This window comes from Anolis carolinensis, chromosome 1, assembly GCF_035594765.1.
Source record: "Anolis carolinensis isolate JA03-04 chromosome 1, rAnoCar3.1.pri, whole genome shotgun sequence".
Taxonomy (NCBI): domain Eukaryota; kingdom Metazoa; phylum Chordata; class Lepidosauria; order Squamata; family Dactyloidae; genus Anolis; species Anolis carolinensis.
The window spans coordinates 23,828,690-23,855,625 of record NC_085841.1 but is presented as its reverse complement, the minus strand read 5'-3'; the positions used below and the strand labels follow the sequence as shown (position 1 = coordinate 23,855,625).

At 40.2% G+C, this 26,936-nt stretch overlaps 1 protein-coding gene and 1 long non-coding RNA gene across 3 annotated transcripts in view; one reads left to right on the top strand and one right to left on the bottom strand.

Annotated features, from left to right (window-relative positions):
• prkce (protein kinase C epsilon) overlaps nt 1-26,936 on the top strand; it is a 371,743-nt gene that overhangs the window by 320,264 nt on the left and 24,543 nt on the right. For both annotated transcript variants that reach the window (XM_062971287.1, XM_062971291.1), the window contains exons 11-13: nt 5,721-5,875; nt 18,634-18,772; nt 21,690-21,878. In XM_062971287.1, the coding sequence (XP_062827357.1) occupies nt 5,721-5,875; nt 18,634-18,772; nt 21,690-21,878 (483 nt within the window). The remainder of the gene's footprint in view (nt 1-5,720; nt 5,876-18,633; nt 18,773-21,689; nt 21,879-26,936) is intronic.
• On the bottom strand, nt 14,439-20,320 carry LOC103279988 (uncharacterized). Its single transcript, XR_001730708.2, has 2 exons — nt 19,959-20,320; nt 14,439-16,178 (listed from the first exon to the last, which is right to left on the bottom strand). It is a non-coding gene; the product is annotated as an uncharacterized LOC103279988 (long non-coding RNA).

Genomic DNA, 26,936 nt, shown 5'->3' with positions numbered 1-26,936 from the left:
GATTTCATGGTCCTGCTCTTTCTCAAATCCATATGATTGAACTATGCTTATACAAGGATGGCACTGGTCCCAGATACATTGGGACTCTTGTGCTGATGTGACAGATCCCAAGGTGAGGGATCAGTACCATATTTGTGGCATATTTTGCTGTTTCTTGGTTTCCTGGAAATCACTTTGGACCTGGATCACCAATTTGAGTAATGTTGCTATAGCAAATGGGTCAGTTGTATCTAGTAGGCACACTTCCTTGTGTGCATGGGCACTGGGCAAGGTTTGTTGTTTGTTGTTGAGTGCCTTCAAGTCATTTTCTACCAGGGTTTTCTTGGCAAGATTTGTTCAAAAAGGGTTGCATACATTTGCTTGTCCATTGCTGTTGAAGGAGCAAAATTCATTCAGGCCTGTGGAAAAATTCTTCAAATATGTGATAGATAGTACTATGTATGATGTATAGAAAGAGATTAATAGTGGTTGGTGGTTACTCAAAGCCTGATCAAAACCAGAAATATCTTTCAGTAACCTTGATGATGAAACAGTGTAATAAATGTATGATGAAAAGAAGTTAACTGGATCACATCAGCTTCTATGTTTTAATTGGAACTTCTGCATCAGAACATATGGTCACCCAATACAAAATGGTCATAGTTTCTGCATTGAGGTGAAGATAGCTGGACTGGGAGAACTGCCTCAAAGACACGAGACAAGGACCTTCTGCCAAGATCCTGACTTTTGACCATCCCACCTGCCACCCCTCCAGATGTATTCCCTCTCCTCAGAGGCCTCCTTTTACTACTTCTCTTGTTTCAGAAGCAGCAGTTGAATTTTCTCCGTTCCTTGGGTTTCTGTCAGGCTGTTGCCACCTTCCAGTGGTCTAAAGAAGGCTACTTGGAAGGGGGAAAGCAGCAAAAAGGTTTTCCCCTTAACTCTGAATAACAATCTACTCTACTACTCTGAGTATGAGAGCTTAAAAAACTGGAGGATGGAGATTGAAAGCTCAGAACCTCTACATTTTGAGGTATATGTGTGCAGGTGTGATGGATGGTAGTTTGGGCTACCAGATGTGCTCTAATTCTTTCCATACACCTGTTCCTTGTCTGTAAAGGACATAGGAAACATTTTTTTTTTCAAAATCCACAATATTATACATTCTAAAATTATTATTTGTTTGGCACTCCATAGCTATAGCAATATTACAAGCAGTTTCATAAATTGCAGGCAGCTCTGGGAACTCTTGAATTATGTAAACTAAAATGGGAGTAAAGATCACAAACAAAATAGTTATAGACTAATCCCTTTCTGGCATCTTTGAAATGAAAACAAGAACATGTTTCCTATAAAGTAAGCCAGTGCATCTTGAGAAGTAATTAGTTTTCCTTATTTTTTAAAAAGTTTTTCTTTTTAAAAAAAACTGCAATAGTTCAACTTACACTGTCAAACCCAAGAAGACAATGAACTTGGGTATACCTTATATACCTCAAAAGCATAGATTGTAACCCAGGTATGTGCAAACCTCAGCCTTCCAGGTGTTTTGGACTTCAGCTTTGAGAAATCCCAACCAGTTTGGCTTAGGCAATTCCTCGTCATCCGAGTATGAAGGCTTCCCAAGTTCTTGGAAGACACCTGTATGTGAGTTTTTTTAATGTGTGGAGGTCGGCGCACAACCAATCAACACACAGTCTTCACAGAATGAGGGTCCCAACCAGTGACATGGTTAACACGATAGTGGTGGCTTTTCCATCTGTTGCATCCTTCCACCCTCACAGCTGTTGTAACATGTACCATGTTATCTTCCGCCTGATCCGCCGTTGAGGTTTTTGGATTGTGCTTAGTCTGGAACCTCCCCTGCCCCCCCCCAACCCAGGAGTGCATGACTTTGGTGGTTATGCTCTCAGGTTGATTGGAACATGCAAGCCCCCTCACCATGACAAGGTGACAATCCATCAAATGGGGGAATTGTGGGAATTGAAAACCAAAACATTTGGAGAGTTGAAGTTTGCCCATGCCTATTATAACCCACCAGTTTGCTGGTTTCTTCTGTTCTCAAGCAAAACCAGGAGAAATATAGAGACCCTGTTGGGCTTCATGGTTTTTGAAGGACCACCCATTGGTATTGATCGTAATTGGTTCAACTGGTGTGACATCAAAAAGGCATGTAGTGGACAAAGGATGTCTGGCTATCATTGGCCAGTTTGCTGTAATTCTACAGATGTTTAGGCAGGCAAAATGGGCTTTAGCAAGGAGAAGCCAGGAGAATGGGGAAGGAGTGAGAATAGCATTAAGGTAGATTTTGGGAAAAGAGGTTTGGAGTACAGAGAGGTTGAGAAGGATCAAAGCTAGAGTCAAGAAAGGAGTCAGAGGACAGCACTTGGACAAAATAGGCAGTGTGTTCCCTCCAGCATTTCACAGATGAAAACCGGAACACATGTAGCCAAAGCAACATCAGATTGTGGTCAAGACAGCAAAAATTATTCATGAGGAAGAGGGAAAGCTAGGGTAAGCTCCAGAAATTGACTTTTGCCTGAGCCTATTGGGTAAGTCATAATTCTGCCCCCTATGCCCTTCCCCTATGGAGTTAATTGAATACAAACTACATTTGCACTTTGATCTCAGTTTTCAGCAACTAAAGCAGGGATTCTCAACCAGGGGTCCACAGACAGAGGATGTCTGGCTCTAATAGGCCAATTTCCTGTAATTATTCAGAAAGTTAGACAAGTAAGAAAGGCTTTAGCAAGGGGGAGCCAAGGAACTGGGAAAGGACTGAGTATAGGATTAAGCAATCCTATACAGACTCCTTGGGTATCCATGGAAAGATTGGGCAGGGGGGTCAATGAGCTTGAATTGAAAAAAAACAACAACTTATTGCCCTTATTTTCTCTGTCCTCTAACTGAAATCTAGCATTTCTTCACTTATTAGTGTGTGCAATAAATTACAGTAGTCTTCCTTTCATATCACATTACAGTTCTTGCATATCAAAAAAATTCTTACACTCACCCATACTTTGAAATTATGGTAGTTATTAGACTCAACACTTGATCACACAGTCCTGCTGTCTACAAACTATTTAATCTAAAGACATGCCAGTGCTGAGTGTCATAAAACTGTCAGCCACTACATTCTGACAAGGGATCCGTAGTTTTCACCTGACTAGCAAAGGGGGTCCTTGGAACAGAAAAGGTTAATAACCCTGAGGGGAGATGGCAGGAGGAAAGAGAAACTGGGACATTTGGAACTGGGACATAAGTTATCCTTATCAACAAAGATTTTTGGTGTGGCTTGTCTTAGGGTTAACACTAAGGACTTCATCACATAAACAGAGGGAAAGTGAAGGACAGTAGAGGGAACTGTCTTACTTTGTTTCCCCCCCGTTGAGGTCCATCTTATGCCATCCCATGTCCTTTCCTTCTTTGTATTCCTCCGCTTTGCGCCATTGGCACTTTGGACTCCGTTTCTCTACACTGGCAGAACAGAGTCCTATGAATGGATAAACACAACTGCTGGCAGTTTTGGATTTTCCTATAACAGATGTCATGCTGAATACTTACTTCAATTTTTGCTACTACACCATTGTCTATTGGCCTTTGAACTAGGTAGAGGCTAGCTGCTACTTAATTCCCAGACCATTAACTAGGAAAAACAGTCACAGGTAGATATACAAAAATGCATGCATGGTTAAAGTTGCCCAGATGTTGCTTTACTGCAATTCCATTCAGCCCAGCCTCTTATCTGATATATTGCTGCTATCTCTTGTAATCTAGGGCCTTTTCATATTTCACAATTATATTTCACTTTAATTGCTATGGCACATCTTATGGAAACCTTGGATTGGCAGTTTAGGAAAGGGCATTTGTGATTCTCAGCCAGAGAGCTTTAGTGCTTCAGGCAAACGCAGCAAAATTCCATGGAAAACAGCCATGGTAGCTGAAGTGAAATCATATCATTACATTTGTGTAGCGTGAAAGGACCACTCTCGTTTGCAGCACCAGCCTCATTCTGCTTAACAATAGCGCTGGCCTTAACTTAACATGAAAGGTTTACACTTAACATGAAAGGCTCATCAGAATGGGGAATTTAAGTGGCTCTTCCACCTTTTCCTGTTTTTTATTGGTGCTGGAGCCTGATTGAGTCTTTGAACTACACCACTGTGGACAATTTTTTTTACAGATACAGATAAATTTGCAGGAGCATATGAATAATCCCTCTCTGGGTCATATCATCTCCTTTATATAAATGGTTTTCTGGAAATAGGTGGTAAGGATGTACAATTTTAGAAGACTTGGGAAGAAGTTCTTAGTAGATTCTTCACAAATGAAGAGAAAATGCAATAACTCCGAAGAAATGTGTGTCATTTCCCAGTTTCTTTTAATTTGCCTTTGATTCCAATGATTTCCTTGCTCTTCATTAATTAAATCTGAGCTTTTAGGGTTGCTAGTTCAGGATTGTTCCAAATTCCGAGATTTCTGGGCTAAAATCTGAGACATGGATGTTCCCTTGTGAAAGCATTATCTATTAGGCCAGTGGTTCTCAACCTATGGGTCCGTAGGTGTTTTGGCCTACAACTTTGAGAAATCCCAGTCAGTTTACCAGCTGTTAGGACTTCTGGGAGTTGAAGGCCAAAACACAGGTTGAGAACCACTGTGTTAGGAATTAAATACCAATCACAGCTTTCCATTAAAATACACATCTGCAGAGACACATAATATTTTCCTATCTGGAAAGTAAGACAGAAATAAGACAGGTAAGGGAGCTCTGCCCTGATTTAGGTCAAATGAAGTGATTTTATTTCTACTTTCTGATTTAGGGAGACAGAATAAGGGACATTTAATACAGCCTACATTTGCTAAATACCCAAAAGACACTAGACCTCTCCCCTCACCTTGAAAATGAAACAGGTTAAACCTGGTTAGTGCTTGGATGGGAGACCACCAATGAATACCAGGTGCTATAGGCTATATTTCAGAGGAAGGAATTAGCAAAACCACTTCTGAGTATTAATCGCCTAAGGAAACCATATAATTGCATGGAGGTTGCCAAGAAGTAATTTGAAGGACTACACACACATGCCTCTAGCCCGAAGTTAGACATAGAGTAGCGCGGAGGGTGAGCGCTCAGGCCAGAATAAAAATGAAGGGAGGGAGGAAGAGGCTTAAAAAATACTCAGACTACTTAGAACAGTGGCTCTCAAACTGTGTTCCACAGAACCCTAGGGTTCACAATGCCTAGGGACAGAGGTAGGGTTCCACGAGGAAAATCGAGTATAGAGTTAGGGATCCGTTGTGGAGGGGAGTCTTCTACAAGGTTCCATGACCAAAACACTGATTGGGAATCACTGATTTTGAGAGTCTCAGCAAGTTGCAACAAATCCATAAATTCTTGCAAAACGTAGCAAGTTGCAGGTCTGTTAACTGAGCTAGAGATTTGTACTTTTACATACTTTTCTGTTCCCAGGAACTGAGCCCAACCAAACCTGGAGAATTTGTATCCTTGTTTCATATCTGGAGATGATGCATTAAAAGTGGAAACTCGGGGCTAAATGTTGAAATCTGACAACCCTGTGTGCTTTACATGGTCCCATTTCTTCCTGCCCCTTGTTCAAAACTCTTAATGTGCTGCTTCTTCTAACTAAAAGCAATTTCACAGTGTGCGAGCTACCTATGTACAGTGACATCTTTGTGAAACTGAGAGGAGGAAATCGGCTCAATGGTTCTATCTTTCTGAATTTCAGGACCGCCTCTTTTTCGTCATGGAGTATGTCAATGGAGGAGACCTAATGTTTCAGATTCAACGCTCGCGCAAATTTGACGAACCCCGCTCCCGCTTCTACGCAGCAGAAGTCACATCAGCACTCATGTTCCTCCACCAACACGGCGTCATCTACAGGTACTTTCTTTGTGGTGCTGAAATAAGAAATTCTTCAGGCTCTTGGTTCGATATTGGCCAACATCCAACGTTTCTTAGCAACTGGATTGGCTGTTTGTTTCTGCTTGCTTACATAGACCTTCCCCCACTTCTGCCTTTCTTTCCTTTGGAGGACGGGAAGGGGGCAGGAAGGCTGTTTATCATTCCAATGTTAACATCTGAATCGTCTCTGCAGCCATCGCCAGCTGTGGGTGCCAGTTTTGTATTATAAGACAAGCAATGCTTTCTACAAAAGCTTGGCACGCTGTGACCCGGGGTTGACTTTGACAGCAGCTCTCTGCAATCTCCTTGGTTTTCCCCTTCTGCCATCAATTTCCGCCATTTCTGAACTCCCTGCCACTTCCTGAGTTTGTTTGTCCTAGTTGTCTCCATTCTGATAGACCTGGGATAATCATTTTGTGCGGCTTTGTGCATGATGCCCTTTGAATTTGCTCCTGGCCTTTTTAGATCGCCATCTAAACAATAACAAAACATAAGAGGCAAACCTTTTGTTACGCTGTGAAGAATGCACGAGGGCATAAATATTTATTATTAGAAACAAGGAGAGACTTGAGAAATTTTCACCTACTATCTCTGTGTTTATGAAGGCCTTTATCTTGTCGTTTCACCCTTCCTCTCCTTTTTTTACCCTTAGGGGGAAAAAAGCCCTATACACACAGAGACCAGAAATTGGCAGCGTTTCACTGTTTCAGATAAATCTTGGCAGGAGTATACAGAATGAACTGCAGTTCAGGGAAGTTGGCTGCAGGATCACTTCTCTTTCATGAAGTGTTTTAGGAGGGTGCAAGCCACAAAGCTCTATTCACACTTTACATGGCGGGAGGGTTTGGCTCAGATACACCAGCAACTTGACTGGCAAGCCCCAGAAAACATGAAGGAGGAAGAAGAATGCGTGTTTGTGAGCACATGAGGACATGGAAGTGGATGTGGCTTTCTAGCTTTTTTGGCCACTTGGAGCTTTTTAGTCCTTGCTTTCTAAACTCCAGCATATATTAGAGTTTTTTTGTGATTATGTTAGGTGCCCATTCAGTACCCGCTAGACATTCATAATGCTAATTGAAATCACTGTTAAATGTAGAGCCACATGATTTATCATCATCATTTATATCTGATATTCCAGCACTGGGACTGAAAGCAAAGTTGTAAATAAAAACAAACAAATGGCTATTTTAAAATGTAGTTAAATTGTTTTACATAAATTAAAATCAATCAAAATATTATCATTTCTTTATATAGCATCATCACTGGATATGACAGTTAACAAGTAATAGAACCATAAAACAGTTCCCTCCCTTCAGGCTCACAATCTAATCAAGACATGGCTCAGAAGGGCAGGGGGATGGCAGTGAGGGAGACAATTAAGTCCAACAAAGGAGACCTCTACTTCTCTCCCTCCAAGGCCAAGGCAGTGGATGTTGGAATGAAAGGAGGGTCTTTCATCTGCTGCTGCTGAGGTTGAGGCATAATGGAGCTGTGCCTGCCTCCTTCTCTCTTCTTACTGCCCAGAGCAGCGGCAGCTGGGATGAAGGGAGGGCCTTTCATCCATGCCTGAGGCAAGATGCAGTTATACCTTGGTTTTCTTCTCTTACTCTGAGACCAGTGCAGTAATAGTTAGGGTGGAGGGAGGGTCTTTCACCTGTTTCTGGGCATAAGTAGAATTGAAGATCAACTGATAAAAGGTGTGCAAATTATTAAAAGTCCTAACAATCAATTTTTACTTCCTGATAGAAAGATAGCAAAGAGAAGACATTGTAGTTCTCTATAGGTTATGTCACAGAGAAGATAATCTCTTTTGTTTCTATCAAAAACACCTAGAAGGAGATTGGGACTAAGACCATCTTTCGAATAACTTAGAGCTCAAGTATGCTTATACAGTAGAGTCTCGCTTATCCGACCTTTGCTTATCCAACATTCTGTCTTATCCGATACTCTTATCCAACGCCCCCACCCTTTCCCCCCAGCATTTCCCCTTTAGTGGCCATATTTTTGGTTTCTTTCTTTCTGCCCCATTTTGGCCGTACCACTCCGGAGGAGCCAGAGCATAATGGTTCTGCCTCTCCTCCCTCCCCCCATGTGCGCAGCAATGGTTCTGTCCAAGTTGGAAGGAGGGGTGTGTGGCCAGTGGAGCTCAATGGAGACGCCTGAGTATTTCAGCATCAGTGCAGTCGAGTGGGGCAACGACACCGACGGAGGGGCGATGAGACCATAAAGGCGAGCAAAGTGAAGTCAGGTGGGCAGTCTCTCCTTGTGTCTGAAAAACCAAACAGAAGGAGAACTCACTCACCACTGATCTCTGCCAGGAGAGAGATATGGACTTCAACTCCCAGAAACCTCAGTATTCCATACCTCACAACCTCTGAGGATGCCTGCCATAGATGTGGGCGAAACGTCAGGAGAGAATACTTCTGGAATATGGCCACACAGCCCGAAAGACATACAACAACCCTGTGATCCCGGCCATGAAAGCCTTCGACAACACATTCAACCTCAGTATTATCCAACATTTTTATTTATACGACATTTTCATTTATCCGACGTTCTGCCGGCCTCTTTATGTCGGATAAGTGAGACTTTACTGTACTGGAGTATCTAGTCCTTGAGATTTAATTTACTTTGTTTACTTTATAACCTAGCTTTCTCCCAAAATGGGATGCAAGACACTTGCAGTAGAATAATGCAGTATCGTTCCCAGTGGACTGTGGGGCAAGAAGGCTGCCCCATACAGTATTACTGGGGTTCATGTGTTGTTCCTGTGGTGATTTTAATGTGTAACAAAGGAGTCTGATGGAACCAGTGTCAGTGTGCTGGGGAATACCCTTTAAATCTGAACTTTTTAAATGCTATCCAAAGTGCTGAATCAGTGGAGGTAGATTTGACTGTTTAGCACCATGGACAGAACGTTTAAAGTTCAGATTGAAACCTGCAGTTGATTCAGTTGACTACTGAAATTAGAGCCACTGTTGATTAGAGAACAATAGCTCATCTTCTTTAAAAAGCTAGAGACTACTCAACCCTTGGGAAAACAAGCCCTCTTTCCATTCAAATATTCATCCCCCTAAAATGGTGCAACATTCAGATTGACCTTAGTACAATTATACCTCAGCTACCAAAGAAGACGTGTTTCTGGGCATAGACGGAAAGTGTGGCGTCAGAGGTGGAAATAGGGATGTGTTTGTGTGTGTGTGTCTTGAAGTTGCCTATCAACTTTTTCAACCCTGTGGATTTCATAAGTTTTTCCTGAGCAAGAAACACTCATATAGAGGTGCTTTTTCCAATTTCTGATTTTGCCTACAGTTCATTGTACGTATTATATCCAACTACTAACCAGAGCTGAGCCTATTCACCTTCCAAGATCAGACGGGATTTGGTATCTTCAGGCTGGCATGATCAATTGTTTAAACACATTTTCATGAACATGTATTTGAATTCATGTATCCTTATCTGATTCCCATGGTTGCAGGGAAAACAAAAGCCACATTCTTAGTTCATGTAAATGTTTTAATAGAAAGGTACATTGTTATATCAAAGTCCATCCTGTTCTAGCATACCACCCTTTGCTTTCTTGAACTGCCTTTAAAGGCCTTTTTGCATTATTATATTATTGAATCCTTAACAGATTTCCCTCTTACCAGAGATATGAGGTGACCTAGAATTATATGAGAGACACCAGCATAGTGAATTAATTCTAGGTTAGTCCAAACAAGAAATTTTGGAAATGGATCACTGAACCACATCTAAAGCTCTAGTGTGATGGGTATATCTTGCTCCAGCCACTACATCTGAAGGACCAGATCCATGAGTTTGGAGATGGGAGAGAATCTGAAGATCTTCCCAGTTCATAGCAATTTCTCCATTCTGAAGGCTCTCTCCTAAATACAATACAAAGCTCCTGTCGACAGAGCAATATTAAGGCAGAGTGAGGCAGCTGCCTCAAGTAGTTGGGTATCATGTGGCAAGAGTATGTTTGTTACTGAATTTATTTATATATTTGTGAGGTTTCTACCCTCATGTGCCAAGTTAACTTGTTTGACTTGAGTAGATAGGGACTGTCATTTGCTACTTACTGTAAATTCAGGCTGAAAAATACCTTCAAACTGGTGTTGGCTTGGCTAACTGGAGCATTCTGCCAACCTTACCTCTGCCTTTATCATTGCTCCACAAAAATGAGTGACATTATCTCATATTATAGTGACATCATAAGGCATAAGTAATGCCTTGGTTACCTCAAAAAGAAATAAACTACAAGCAATGTGTTTGCATCTAGTTTTTGCAACTACAAGCAATGCCTTTACATCTTTGCATCTGAGGAACATATACACTAGAGCTCATAAAATTCCCAGCCCTCTGGGAAATTCTGGGAGTTGTAGTCCAAACAGAAACATCCCCAAGCACTCTGTGGAATTCATTTCAAATCTTACAAGAATTTCCTTTCTTTAATGTCCACCTGTAGGGCTGCGCATCATCTAAGCCAGAGCCTTGACCTTAAGTTTAGGAGAATAGTGTGGCTCTTTTGTTAAAATGAGAAAGGGAGAAAGAGTGGAAGACTGCCAAAAAGGCTGCCAAGTTTACATTCCTGAGAGGGCAGCCGTTTTCCTGTAGGGTTTTGTAGGAAGGGGACCAGTGCTTCTGTCTGATAACAACAGCAAACTAATTCTGTAGAGAGGAAGTGTGGAAATCATATTTTATCTTCTGTTTTAAAGTCAACTATTTTACATTATTGGGTTCTCTTTTTTAACAAGGGAAAAAACAAGCTTATATAGTCTTTCCAAGTTGGACAATATAAATGTTAGTATGTACAATAAAGACAGAATCCCATATATTGTATAGTTACGTAACATTGTGAGAAAGTTGTGGCTGTAGACGTTTTCCTGAACATTTTTTGATACCATAAGCAGAAATATCATGAAAAGAATAAGTTCCTTCACCATTATATCTATCCATTGATCTATCATCTATAAAAAGAAGAGGATCTCCACATATTTCATCTCAATTGTACCTGACAAGTTGTTCACAGTGTCCTATCTGCCCCATCTCCCTATGCTTTTTCCATCAAAGATTTGACAGTAGAATCGGATCCTATTTGAAATAAGCTAGGTTTGAGAGAGCTTTGTGGTAGATTGTGTGGAAAAGTTCTCAGTTTCTGCATTCTAAGACTACAACTCTTGCCCCCCCCCCCAAATTTTCCCAAGTTATTTTAGTAAAGCAACTATTTGAAATCCCTTCCTAAAATACATTTGCTCTATTGGAACATTAGTTCAATGTGTGTTTGGAATCTTTAGAAAAGCCATTTAGCAAAGCTAGTAAAGAGTGCAACAGTTTGAGATGAAAGTGAACTACCTTTTTCCTATGAGCTCCATTTGCAGCAATTGAAATAAGCTGAGGATCAAGGGGAAGTTGGGCACCATAGATAGAAATGGGGACATTATAAAAGGATCTGCAGAACCTGAGGATTGATCAAAACTCTCCTTGGCAAATCAGAACAATTGGAAGATATAGATCTTAATATTCATCAGAATATCTAATTATAGGGATATCAAAAATTACCATCTTAATTCCATGTTAAATCAAGGAAAAGGGCTATGCTAGATAGGACTCCTGCAGTCACAAGCTAATGAAACATGGCTTGGCTGCTTCTGTGTCAGACAAAAAATGTTTTGCTTTTAGATCTAGAAAAACTTTTTAGTATACCAATGAATATTTCACTCCTAAAGCATGAAGCCACAACTTCATTTTTCACACAGACACAAGAAAAAGCACCAGTTTGCTTTTGGTAGCCATCTAGTAAGAGAGAAAAAATTCCTTCCTCTTAATAGCTTTTAAAAAATAAGTCAGCAGCTTGTTAGGGAACCACATATTTGGTGCATTATTTCATTATGTTTAAGTTCCATAAATAGTATGAACATCTGTTTTTATGTAACAGTCATCTGTATAAATTTGCCCGTGGAACGACTTCCCATTGCAAAGTTCATCCTTTGGCAGTGGAAACTTGTGGGGATGGGAAGGAGCAGGGAGCTCAAAGCTGCTTGTTTCCTTCCCCCCAGAATACCCTGGAGAGCACAGCTGGGAAATCTGTTGGTTTATTAAAGGAATGCTGTATTATCCTGGGATATCATGGAATGGCAACAAGATGCCCACTAAACGGTGGGAACTTTAATTCCTGTAGATTGAGCCACCTTGACCTTGCAAGTTTGGGATTTTCATCATAGAAATTGTCAGAGGGAAAGAAGAGACCCTTCACATAGTTATAGCACTAAGGATACCACTTTAACTGGTATGGTTCGATCCTATGGCACCCTGGGATGAGAAATTAAGGAAGAGATGTTTAGAATGCCAAAGAGCCCTGATGCCTCACCAAAATGCAAATCCCATAGGATGCAGCCATAGAGTTTAAGCAAAATATAATGCTATATAGTACAAATGGATCTTAAAAGAAAGCCTTGGTTTTCTTTTAGACCTATTTAGTATACCAATATATATTTATACTGCAGCAGGTCCAGGGACCAATTTTCTGAGCCCTGTGCAAAAACTGATAGGATTATCTTGGAACTTCATAGACTTCCAGGGGAAAAAAATAATTGCAGAGACAAAATAGAACTGGAGATAACTGGAAGTCCACATCTTGTTTGGAATGTGTGTGTGTGTGTGTGTGTGTGTGTGTGTGTGTGTGTGTAATATTACATATTACCAATGAAGGAGGCGCCTATCAAAAACTGAATTAGCTATTCTGGAGTCTTCAAGGAGAAGCAATCCACTTTTTGAAGACAAAGAATAATGGTGGTCTAGGGCAGGGCTCCTTAAACTATGGGCCTCAACCCCAAATGGGGTGCCCTTAGCTCAGTGTTGGGGTTGCAAAAAATGTGGCAATATTAAAAGGTTTCTGAACGTCACCCATTTCCACAAATCTGTTAGCAACAACATGCAGTTTACAGTGGATTCTGCAGAAAATGGTTCAGCTGTATTCCACAAAAGAAAAACCAGCCTGTTTAGCAAGCCCTACAAATGCTGATTTGTTATTAGTAAATGTTTGATTTTTATATCTATTTTATATGCCACACCAACATTTTTCAGGCAGTGTGGAAAAAGTATAAGAAGCCCTCATCTAGGGACTCTGAGGTTGTAGAAAAAGAATTGGAGGTTACATACAATTTTGGATTTGGACTTTGTCCAACCCTGGTTTTATAACTAATGATCTCAGAAAGACATATTGCAATGCCTTGAAAGAGCAGTTTCTTCTTCATTTTGCTTAGGAGAATGGCGCATTTGGGGATGTTTTCCATCCCAAAATAATGTCACCCATTTCCACAAATCTGTTAGCAACAAAATGCAATGTTTACAGTGGAGTCTGCAGAAAATGCTTTAGCTGTACTCCACAAAAGGAAAACCAGCCTGTTTAGCAAGCCCTACAAATGCTGATTTGTTATTAGTAGATATTTTTCATTCCTTGTTCTTAATCCTTCTCCTTATTCAGACATATTCTTCAACTGCTCCAGTTTGCCAGGGACAGTGTAGTGAATCCTCAGTCACCCCTTAATACTAATGCAATTGTTCCGTGTCCATAACATTTACTTCTGTGATTGATAGGGCCTTTGTTACCAGTATTGTGGGATCCACACTCCTTGCTAGAGATACTGGGGATAAGTTAAGGCACAAAAGATTGAGAACTGCTGCCCTTGCATAAATATTGCTCATGAAGTCCAGCTGCTGTTTGGCTTCGCATTATGATTTCCCATCATTAGTTTTAATTTCATCTGTAATTTGACATTTTATCTATACATGAACTGAAAGCACCTGAACAAAACAAGCACGAGTTTGTTTGATAAGTCAAGTTATTTTTTTCAGCCAGTTCAAATGTAAAATGTAGCAACACACATGTAGATCAGTTTGGCCTCTCAGGACATGCTTAGCTTAATTTTTAAGCATTCAGACTTCACACTTGATCAGACTTGAACTCAGTAGTGTCATCCCGCCCTTTAATCATCTTTCAACATATGTCCTTTTCCAGGAATTTTTTTTAGCTGTGTTACTTGAAAGGATTCAGATGATACACAGAAAAAGAAATAAATTTGCATTTCAGTGCCTCTACCGTAATGTATTTTACTTTGACTTACCCATAGTAATTGAATAACATGATCAGTCACAAACCGTGGTATACAGTTGAGGCAGGTCACATTTTCTCAGTCTCAGAGAAAGTCAAGGGCAAACCCCTTCTGAACCAATTCTTCCAAGAAACCCCATGCAAGATTCGTCTTAGGGTCTCCATTAGTCAGAAATGACTTTAAGGCATACAACAATTGCATATTGGTTTGTCAGCATTCTTTTTTGCTAGGGAAGGAAATGTAGTATCATCCATTCAAAAGTGGGTATAAACCTAACATTCATAAACAGAAGATGAAACAAGTCTTATTGGTGGTAGTATTTTATTCTGTACTAGCTTGGGGACCTGGCGGTGCCCGTGTTACTAGAAGAAGGCATTGTTTGTTTTGGGATGTTAGGTAATATTACTGAAGTTTGGTCCAGATCCATCATTGGCTGGGTTCAGTGCTGTCTGGATAAGGGTGAACTACAACTCCCAGATTCCCAGGGCAATCACACCCAAACTTTGCCAGTATTTGCAGTAGGGCATGTTAGGTCTGTGTGCCAAGTTTGGTCCAGATCTGTCCCAGTCCATTGTCAGTGGAGGTCCCAGTTTTTCTGGATGTAGGTGAAGTATAACTCCCGAAATCAAGGTCCGTCCACTAACCCCTGCAGTATGTTCAGTTGGTCATTGGGCTTCTCTGTGCCAAGTTTAGTCCCAGTCCATTGTTGGTGGGGGTCATAATACTGCATAGTACTGCAAGTCCCATCATCTGAGGCAACTTTGGTCCAGATCTATTGTTGGTTGGGTTAACAGTACTCCCTTGATGTAGGTCAAGTACAACTCCTGTAAATCATGGTGAATTCTCCCCAAACCTCTTGTTCAGTTGCTGATCAATTCCTCTGTTAACTGTGTGCCATAGGAAAATGTAGGAAAGGTTAAGGTAAAGGCAGTGGGCAGGGCTATGCAAACTAAGGAACCCTGGGATGTCCATTCTGGGGGAAAAATAGAACATCTAGGATGAAATTGTCTCTGTATGAAAGCCTTCACTTGGATGGGGGCAGAATGGTGTTTGTGGAGGACACTAGCAGGGTTCGAGCTACATGTTCATGGCGCTCACTATAACCTGCATGTCAGTGGAGGAAGGGCCATTGGTGTCTACTGTTCAGTGGGAACTGTAGCTGTTTGTGGAGGCGGGAGTCTGTCTGTGTTAAATGGACACCTCTGTCACATACACACATATACTTTTTCCACTTTTATTATGTGTATAGAAGTGAGGACTTTGGCATATCTTGTTTTATAAAAAGCCCAAGTTGTTTTGGCTCTATATTATTGGTTGGCCTTCTTCAGGAGCTACACGTTCAATCTAACAACAGGATTTTCTTGGAGTTGCTGAAAATCTCTGAACTCTTACATTATGAAAGTGTCATTCTTGTTTAGCAGAACAATAACTTGACAGAAAACGCTTTACGCTGGTGTTGCCAGGTTTTTAAAATTGTATTACCTGACAGTTGAACTTCATGCCACACAGGATGAACAATCAACATGTAACTATGAACAAATTTGTCTGTCTAAATGCCAAATGAAACTGTTGATTTCTATTTACTTAGCTATGTATTTCTCTTTAAAACCAAAACATTATCCTCATTCATAGATGACATGATACACATATTTCTGTTCACATCCCAAAATATAGGCTTTTTAATGTCTTGTTCAGCCTTGGCATGTTGTTCCGTATAAATAAAAGGAAAAGCTTTCCAACCTTCAAATAAGGGCATCCTTTGCAATAAGGGACACCTGCCAGACAAGTCTTCTAAGTCCAAAAATAAGGGACAGTCCTTACAATAAAGGACATTTAGTAAACCTGCTGCCTCATGATCACTGCAGTAGTTCTAAACTTTTACTCAAAGTTTCCTTGTCAGGTTTGCAAGCTGTTTATGAGGTGAAAGTCATTGGTGATTTTTGAGAAGCAAATAACTGTAGTAAATTATGTTCTCCAAATAGAAGTTTTCAGTCATCTGAATTGTTCATATGATAGAGATCAGCAAGCCAGAAACAAATGCAACTTTACATATTGTTGCTACTTCATTCAGAGTAGCCAGGCAGTTTTCATGATCAGGCAATTTGTTCTTGTGTATAATAAAATTTGCTTTTAGTCTCTTCAGGCAGATTCTTCTTTTGGTCTCCAAGCTTAGGATGTAGAAAGAGAAAAAGAGAAATGTCAATGTCCCCTAGCTGCCCAGAATTAAGATTTCTTTAAAAGGCAAAATCTGCCCTCACTGTGGGGAGGTTAACAAAAGGGAAGATGGATAGTTTTGAAAGGGACAATTATTGAAATGGTCCTTTGAGCAGGTTCTGGAAAGTTCTATTCTGTCACCATACCTCGTAAAATCAGAATTTTGCAAAGCATTAGCAAGATGTTTTCCCTTGCTTTTAAATGAAATAAGATTGAAAGGAGGTGGATGGATACACCAGCTACAAAAAAAAAAAAAAAAAACCCTTCCGTAGGCTTATTTGGTTTGTTTCATGGAAGGTGTCATGGAGCCGCGATAGCGCAATGGGTTGAACTCTTGTGCCAACTGGACTGCTGACCTGAAGGTTGCTGGTTCAAATCCACGAGATGGGGTGAGCTCCCATCTGTTAGCTCTCACTTTCAGGGACATAAAAGAAGCCTCCCAGCATGCTAACACATCTGGGCGTCCCCTGGGCAACGTCTCTGTAGATGGCCAATTCTCTCACATCAGAAGCGACACCAGTATGTTCTCAAGTCGCTTCTGACACAATAAAAAAGAAAGGTGCCAAGGTTCCTGACTTAAGTATGTGTGAATAGAACTCAGTTTCCTCAGATGGAACAGCTAGACCAGGCATGGGCAAACTCTGGCCCTCCAGGTATTTTGGACTTCCACAATTCCTAACAGCTGACCTTGAACTAGATGATCAGCTGTCTACAGAAAAGAGCTCCACTTCCTGCCACTTTCCTGCTATTTCTCTGCCTTTCTCCCAGCTGTACCCATGCCTCTGTGTCAATGTCAAAGTAGACATTTATTTGCCTTAATGTCTATGTTTAATTTATTATTCTTCCTAATATGAGATTCCCTATAGGTATATGCCTCAGCAGGTGTCAGTGTGGTAAAGTGATTTGAATGTTGAACCTAAGGGTCTATCTACAATGTAGAATGAATGCAGTTTGACCCCATTTCACCTGCCATGACTCAGTGCCTTAGAATCATGGGAGCTTTAGTTTGACAAGGTCCTTAGCCTTCTCTGCCAAAGAGGGAGAGTGCCCACCAAACTATAAAATCCAAGATTATTGAGCCATAACAGTGGTGTCAAACTGCATTCATTCTACAATATAGATGCAGCCTAAAACATTGCGAGACCAGAAATTGAATTCCTCCTTGGCCAAAGAAATCCATTAGTTGACCCCAGGTGAGATATATTCCCAAGAAGAAGGAAAGGGCAAATCTTCTCTGAAAAAATTATGCCAAGAAAACCCCATGATAAGTTTACCTTAGGGTTACCATGAGCTGGAAGACACACAACAAAGACAATAACAACATATCTCAGCAACCGGACTTGCAAATTAAATCTATATGTACCAGTAAATAGTTGCAAAGCAGAACAACCTAAATGCTAGATATGTAGATTAAGAAAAGCACATGCTATAACAAACTGGCATCTTTTATCACTTTGGAAAGGATCTGTACAAAAATATATAATGAGCCCACTTTTCTCTCCTTCTGCCTTTTGGACTATGGTATCTTTTCAATTTATCAGTGCCAGCTTTTTACAGAAAATATAGATAAGAGAATAGAAGTGAAGAGGTTGCTAATTTTAGGGACGGTGGGTAGAGGAATGGTGGAAGGCCCAAAAGGAAAAGGGGTCTTTCCAACTTTGATCCCATGTTTTCTACATCTTACTTATCAAACAGAAATTATCTGCCTAATGCAAAAAATAAACATGTTTCTCATCTTTGGGTCTCAGTCCTAGGAGAAAAGCAGAATACAAATAAATATCATCCTTATCATCAGATCAGATGGTCATGCCCTGAAAAGCATGCTGGTTGAGACTTTTAAAACAAAACAAAACAAAAAATTATACAACAGACTCAGTGAAAATGATATTCATTTTAACCACATTATGAAAAAATTATCATTTCCCTTGTAGCAAGATATTTTGTCTTTTCAAAGGGCTGGGGTGAAGGTCTGGGTATTCATAATTTGAAGGTCTCAGTGTTGAGAGCAACCATCCAGGTTCCTTGTGCCACATTTACATCTCACCATTCTGTCATTACAAAGATGCCCAGTTCTCTCCACCCATGATCAGGGAAACGTAACAGCTGAATCAGTCCTGAATGTGATTTACAAAAGTTGGGGCATGCAAAGGTTGGGAAGGGAATAAACTTTTCATGGAAGACCCATCCAGTTTTGATGACCAATATGAGAATTATCTTCATAAAACAATCTAAAATGATCCAACAGATACCTAGCAATAATATGCACATTAGATAAAGGCACACATTTGATTCTGTACATAAGCTAAATGCTTCTACTAGGTAGACAAGAAGAAGCAAGGTTTTTTTTAAAAAAAACTGAAGCCTTTTTTGTGTTTCTAAGATGGGCAAACTTTTTCTTTCTTTTTCAAGGGACCTGAAACTGGACAATATTCTTCTTGATGCAGAAGGCCACTGCAAACTAGCTGACTTTGGAATGTGCAAAGAAGGGATCTTGAATGGAGTAACGACTACTACCTTTTGTGGAACGCCAGACTACATAGCTCCAGAGGTATAGCATTTTGCATCTAAATGTATGGAGAAACATAGCATAAACAGAGGATCTCTCCCCCGAATTCTTTCTATGTAATCAGAATGATTTGAGTGTGGCACTATGACTTAGGAGACCAGGTTCTGATTTTTGATGGAAACCCATTGGGTGAATCACAGACTCTCGGGCCATGGCCAAAAAGACCATGATAGGGTTGCCTTAAGGCAGGGGTCCCCAGACTAAGGCCTGTGGGTGGGATGTGACCCTTCAAGTCAGTGGATCTTAACCTGTGGGTCCCCAGATGTTTTGGTTTTCAATGCCCAGAAATCCTAACAGCTGGTAAACTGGCTGGGATTTCTGGGAGTTGTAGGCCAAAACACCTGGGAACCCACAGGTTGAGAACCACTGCTCCAAGATCATTTACCTGGCCCCTGACCTAAATGCTAGACTTAGGGTTGCCCTAAGTCTGAAACAACTTGAAAGCACACAACAACAAAAAATCCTAATTCACTTGACTATCTCAGCAGGCTCACATTTCCCATTGAAATACTGATAAGTTTATGTTGGTTAACATTGTTTTTCATTTTAAATAGTGGATTGTTCTACAAATATTGTATTTGCAGGTTTTTGCACTACAAATAAGATATGTGCAGTGTGCATAGGAATTTGTTCATGTTTTTTTCAAACTATAGTTCGGGGCCCCAACAGTCTGCTTTAAAATATTTGAGGACCCCTGCCTTCAGATCATTGTAAGTCAGAAATGACTTGAAGGCACACAGGAATAATTTTTGGTGACTAGGGGGCAACATTGCCACAGGATTTGGGCACCACACTGCACTGTGGCCTCATGGGATTACAAAAATTCCCACTTATTTATTTATTTGTTGGTTTATTTATTGCATTTCAATCCCGCCTTTTTCCCAAGATGGGATTCAATATGGCTTACAATAATTTTAAAAGATCAAGCTAAACACTAATTTATAAAAGTTTTTAAAAATGTAAAAACACAGTTAAACCAAATAAAACACTTAAAAAATATTTAAAACATAATTTCCAATAAAGAGTAAAAAAAATACAGCACACCACTTTACATACATAATTAAAATTCAAAACACCTGTTTGGTGGAATGAAAGCAGAGAGGAACCAACCAGACTTCCCATGGAAGGGCATCTATAAGAAAGGTAACCACATCCTCACCAACCATACCTATGAAGATGATGAGATGGAGAGAAAGTGAAGATGCTGAAACTCTGCAGGATCCATTGGAACTTCTTGGAATTTTAGAATTTACTGTAATTTCATGTAGATGTCTACTTCTGGCTGATGCAGGGATGATCTTATGCAGCCAAGGGCTGTATATGATGGCATAAAGGACCTTAGCCATGGCCAATATGGGTACATCAGGCCAAAGTATCCTGAACAAACAGAGTGTCCTATGATTTGCTCATACTGGGAAGATAATATTTGTAAACTGCAATTCAAAAGGTTGATAGACTTCATGCTGCATCATGTCAGAACTCATTGATGTCATCGTACTATCTTTTGTTGCTCTTGAAGAGGTGTCACTATAGGAAATGAGAAAAACATGTAGTTCTAATGCAAACAAACAGTAGGATAAAGCCACTTCCCCCCCTCAATATCACTCAATACCAATCTCTTCCTTTCTGTACCATGACAAGAATATAAGAAGAGGCAAGTCAGATCAAGTTAAAGTACATTCTAATTCAACATTCCCTTAGCCAACCAGCTGCTTTTCGAAAGTTCACAAATTTATTTATTTATTTACAGCATTTATATTCCGCCCTTCTCACCCCGAAGGGGACTCAGGGTGGATCACATTACACCTATAGGCAAACATTCAATGCCTTTTAACATAGAACAAAGACAAGACAAACATAGGCTCCGAGCGGGCCTCGAACTTATGACCTCCTGGTCAGAGTGATTCATTGCAGATGGTTACAGCTGGCTTGCTCTCCAGCCTGCGCCACAGCCCGAGCCAAATTGTACATAATTTATATTTCTAGGTACTGCTGTTCAGAAGTAAGCTGCCTCTCATTCTACTCAAAATGCTTAGCATATAGTTCACCACAATTGATCACCATTGGTAGCAATATCCACTATGAATTTGTCCATGTTCCTTACCATAGTTATGTATGTACAAAAGTACAGTATTTCCATTTTTCCTGAATCTCCTGCAATTCAGCTTTATCAGGTGGCCCAGTTTCTAATATTTGTCAAGTTAACTTTGACTGGTAGTGACCCTGTGAGTGAAACAGCTCCAGGTTTCCCTATTATCAACAGCCTACTCAGGTCTTGTAAGCTCTAACTCAGTTCACCTGTATCTCAATATCTCAACCTACCTCCTTTCCTATGCCTCCCACTTAACCACATTATTGTCTTTTCTAATGATTATGGTAATCTTGTGGCATATCAGAGTATGATAAGCTGTAGTTCAGTCATTTTGTCTTCTAAGGAGCAATCAGGCTTGATTTGCTCTAGGGTTCATATTTATTTGTCTTTTTGGCAGTTCATTATATGTTTAATATGCTTCTCCTTTAGTCCCACGTTTCAGATGAGTTGATTCTCTTCCTAACAACTTTCTTTCCTATCCAATGCCAATATTACAAGATAGAATATAATTTTCAGAGACGTAGATATTCAGTGGTCTGACTATGATCAGTCAACAGATAGGTAAATCCAATTTATTAAGTGGATTAATAGGACTAATGGAGATTTGGGTAAGTGGATATTCAAATGGGTTTTCAGTGGAGTTGTGGGAAATATACAAATGTTTTCAAGGTTTTAAGTGGAACTCATAAACTGTTTTGAAAACCCTACACACCTCAGTTTGGTTCCTCCTGAAATAAGAAGGGAAAATCCCAAATGGGTTCATTTTTATCAGTTTTCTCCGTTCTTCTCTCTTGGTTTCCCTAACAGATCCTCCAGGAATTAGAATATGGTCCTTCAGTAGATTGGTGGGCACTGGGTGTCCTCATGTATGAAATGATGGCTGGGCAACCTCCCTTTGAAGCAGACAATGAAGACGACCTCTTTGAGTCCATCTTGCATGATGATGTCCTGTATCCGGTGTGGCTTAGCAAAGAAGCCGTCAGCATTTTGAAAGCCGTAAGACACCCTCTCCCCTTCTCTCTTCTTTTAAAAAAAGATATCTATCTATCTTCCTTCTTCAATCTTAATTTTCCTACAACAATTAAAGGACAGCCACCGCTGGGAGTTCAGCCACAGTTCAGAGGCCGATGACGGTATTAAAGGGGTCCAGGATGAATTACACTTCTTGTGGGAAAGGGACAAAATGTTTGTGTTCCTTGTGGTTGTATTACTGTATAAAAGTATGCACTTGAGAATCATGTTTCAGGAAGGAGGGGGAAAAACACAAGCAAACTCAAGTGCCTTATCAAGCTGACGTTGCACATTGCATGACTGCTATAGAGGGGAAAGGATTATGTAATTAAAGAAATACAGTCTACATGTTTATACTGGGCCCCAATCCAAGACACACTTAACAAACCAGAAACCCACTCTTGAACTTCATTAACCTAGTTCAAGGAGGGAATCATGCAACCCTCTAGCCCTTCTGGACTACATCTCCCAGTAGCCTTAGCTAAATTATCCAATGGTGAGGAATGATGGGAGTTGTGGCCCAATAAATCTGGACATCTACGTGAGTCTCAGTCCTGACTTAAATGTACAACAGGCCATCCAGACTGAGGTTACCTGAAACTGTGGATGTGAGTGAACACCATTAAATTAGAGTTATGTTGAAGCATCTCGAAATTCCCTGAGAGGTAGTCTCTCTAAGAATTTGCTAGGTCCCCTAGTGCACTTTGTGATAATTTCCAAAGAAAGCATACCATAGAATCACCTGGAAGAGCTAGCACATTCCTGTAAGGGCCATTTTTCCCCTGTATGCAGGTAAGTGAAATTGTGAATAATGTTTCTGTGGTTAATCATATATCATATTAATTGCAGTGTGGGTTATTCCCAAAAGCTTGACTGGGCTTACATTCTTTGTGCAAACATTATATGCCTTCTTAGCATTTGAAACTTTTCAGTTGACTTGCCTTTTTTAAAGTAGTATAGTTATGGTTAAATTAATATGTTTTGGACTCTTTGGTCCAGTAAAAGGAGCATCAGCAGTTCATTTAGAACACAAAAAAAAAATAGCTCTGTTCTGGTGTTTTTAAAGCAATTACCCTTTGAATAAAAGAAGTCCATAACTATAATTATTGATGTATCCATCCTTCATTATAAATAAATGGATTCTGACATTGAACTAACTATTAAAACAAAATCTGAAAATTCCTTTCCACCCAACTCTGAATAAGTGCATAGGTTTTCAGTTCTCTGAAAAGCAACAATATGAACACTTGAGAGAAACATACCAGCAAACAGAGGGGGTAACCAGAAGTTTGTAAAAGTAGAAAAGATGTTTAGTATTAAAAACAACAAACCCTCAGGAAGGAAAGCCACTCCTTCTCCCAAAACAAGCTGTTCAGGGTTGAACATGCTCACTGCACATACAATTCTGACCACAGGAAGCCAGAAACCACAAGGAAAGGAGAGAGAAACCGAGTATCCAAGAAGAGACATGGCTGGCTGGAAACCCTCTACACTGAAACACAAGGTTGCCAGATACATTCTGGCCCCTTCTACACTGGCACATACAATCCAGGTTATCTGCTTTGAACTGGATTATATGGCAGTGTAGACTCAGATAATCCAGTTCAAAGCGGATAATGTGTAGCTCTGTATATACTAAAACCAATAGGATTGTTTGAGAATGGAAGTTTCTGTAAAATTGCAGCAAATTAAGTAAATTCCCAAAAGGGAATAGATTCCCAGACCCAGGCATAGACAGCTATCATCATTCTACTTATATTCTAAAAGGAACAAAAGACTGAACATTTCCCCCATCCCAAGCCCGCCTCCAGCTTTCTTCTTCATGCTGCATTGTTTCATTACACTATGTAACACGATTTTTGTTCCTGGGTTATAAATGGCATTTCCTAATTTAATCTATCATAAAAACATGGGGAAAGTTTATTAAACTGCAAAAACTTTGTTTTTTGTGGAATATCCTGCAGCACATTTTGCTATAGTTTTTCAATAAATATCTCATCGAGTCTCAACCGATTCAACATAGTTTGTGGCAGCCACAAAAATAAGGTTTCTTGAGTATAACAGCTAAATACCACACAATTGAACAGGAAATAACACTTTAAAACCAGGAACATATATTTTCAAATTTTGTTACATAGTGTTATCAGTCTTTTTTTGCAGATATGCAGACACTGACTACACGATGCAAACTTCCATGGTAGAGAAAGAAGCCTTCTAATCCAATACTGCTTCTTTACTCTATCCACCCATGGGACTTCCTATTTCAATTACATTCCTGTCTTGCCTTTATGTGTGGTAAGGGATTTTATTCCCTTGTAGGTGCTGACGTAAGACTCTGCTACCAATCCACTCAGTTTTTTTCTTTATAGAAGTAGGACGCTGGGAGTCTCCTTGTCCTTTGCCTCAGTCAATACAATGTTTTGGCTGGCTCTCTGTTTGCTGCCACACTGCAAGGTAGACTCAAGCAATACATGGAGCAAGAGTTGCCAGATGTACAAGCTGGGTTTATAAAAGGTAGAGGAATGAGAGACCAAATTGCCAATATCTGCTGGATAATGGAGGAAGATAGTGAGTTTCAGAAAAAACATCTATTTCTGTTCTATTGACTATTCTAAAGCCTTTGACTGTGTGAATCATAATAAATTGTGGCAAGCTCTTGATGGCATGGGGATACCAAGTCACCTTGTCTGTCTCCTGAGGCATCTGTATAATGACCAAGTAGCAACAGTAAGAATAGACCACAGAGCAACAGACTGGTTCAAGATTGGGAAAGGAGTACAGCAGGGCTGTATACTCTCACCCCACCTATTCAACTTGTATGCAGAACACATCATGTGGTGTGCAGGGCTTGATGATTCTAAGACTGAGTTAAATTTGCTGGAAGAAACATTAACAACCTTAGATATGCAGATGATACCATTTCCATGGCCAAAAGTGAGGAGGAGCTGAGGAGCCTTATAACCAAGGTGAAAGAAGAAATGCAAAAGCTGGGTTGCAGTTGAATATCAAGAAAACCAAGAATATAACAACCAGACTGATTGATAACTGGCAAATAGAGAGAGAAAACATGGAGGCAGTGACAGACTTTATATTTCTAGGGGCGAAGATTACTGCAGATGTAAAATGCAGCCACTAAATCATAAGACATATACTTCTTGGGAGGAAAGCAATGACCAGTCTCAATAAAGTAATGAAGAGAAGAGACATCACACTGGCAACGAAGTTCCGCATAGTTAAAGCAATGGTATTCCCCGTAGTAACCTATGGATGCAAGAGCTGGACTATAAAGAAGGCTGAGCAAAGGAAGATAGATACATTTGAACTGTGGTGTTGGAGGAGAATTCTGAGAGTGCCTTGAAGATCCAACCAGTCCATACTCCAGGAAATAATACACGATTGCTCAGTGGAGGAAAGGATATTAAAGGCAAAGATGAAGTACTTTGGCCACATCATGAGAAGACAGGAAAGCTTGGAGAAGAGAATGATGCTGCGGAAAATGGAAGGAGGGGCCGACCAAGGGCAAGATGGATGGATGGTATCTTTGAAGTGACTGGCTTGGCCTTGAAGCTGGGGGTGACAGGGAGCTCTGATGTGGGCTGGAGGCCATGAAGAGTCAGAAGCAACTGAACGAATAAATAACAAAACATTCTGGGCCAAGCTTTCCAAGCTTCTAATTGTCACCAAAACCATTTCAGGTTTTGAGGCATCTAACTCTGGGATGCAAACATGTTGATCTCTATGATGGGATGTCATATTTTGCAATCACCTATTGTATCCAATAGGAAAAGTGTGACAAGGAAAACAGAACTACCTGAAAAAGCAGATAATTTTCACCCTGAGCTTAAATGCAGTTGTTTTGAAGGTTACGCTACTAGAACTGAATACAACAAGACCCTCATATCTGCAGGAGATATGTTCCTGGCCACACTACGGCTACTTGAGAGCATGGATAACACCAAACGTCTTGAAATTGGCTTGAAATAAGTGGGTGTAGACCCACTACACCATAGAGATATACTGCAGAACCTAGACATTCATGGAGAGATATTCTCTCTAGGAATCATTACATCTTTCATCTCAACCCCATGGTAACCTGTAAGGGAAGCATACCGTAAATTTCTAGATAAACCATATCTAGTAAGTGGGTAAGTAAAACTGCTGATTTAGGTTTCATGTTATGGCTTTCTTACTGTATATGAAAAACATGCCATCCGAGCTTGACGTGAAAACATTTCTACTTCTACTGCTAAGTTGCAGTTTAGAATAAAATACTGCAAAGATCTTAGGTCCATTGCATAGAGTACTGCCACCCAGAGGAACATTTCATGGCCTCAACACAAAATCCATGGGGCTGTAAGATTTGAATTAGCTTTGTGACCCATGGAATTGAAGCGGTACCATTTCACCCATGAATGATTCTAGTTTATTTCCCAAAGAAAGAAAGAAAAGGGGATGAGAGAAAAAAGTAAAGAAAACCTTCTTATCAATAGGTTTTAAGGTGGCTTAGTGGCAGAAACGTCTTCTTTTCCTTGTACTTTAGTGGCATGGCGTTAAACCAAGGAGCAAGAAAAACAGAGGAAATGGTGGGGCGTCAATGTACTTGACTGCCGAATATTAACAAGGGATTAGCTTTGGAAGGCCTTGTTTCCTTACATTGTACTATTAGACATGGGTTTTCTTCATTAGGCACTGTAAATCAAAGCCTTACTTAGACTTCTAAAAGCATTTTTGAGTCACTCTTGTAGAATAGCCTTTGGTGCCCATGAAAATTATTTTCATTGCTGCGTTTTCCTTTTCTCTGCAGTATTTATCTTTGTCTTCCAGAAACACTATACAATCTCTGCAACCAGGGCTACTTTGAAACTAAAAGCTGTGAGAATCCTGTACTTTTAGTTTCTCTAAAGGAAAGCCGAAATCTTTGCAGTGCTCTTTTGGCCGAGGTCCCATTCATTTCCAGAGCTTTCTTGACATTAGACAGCCCAGAAGTTATTAAAATGTTTAAGTATCTTGTGACTTCTGGGAATTCAAAACCTTTATTTAAGT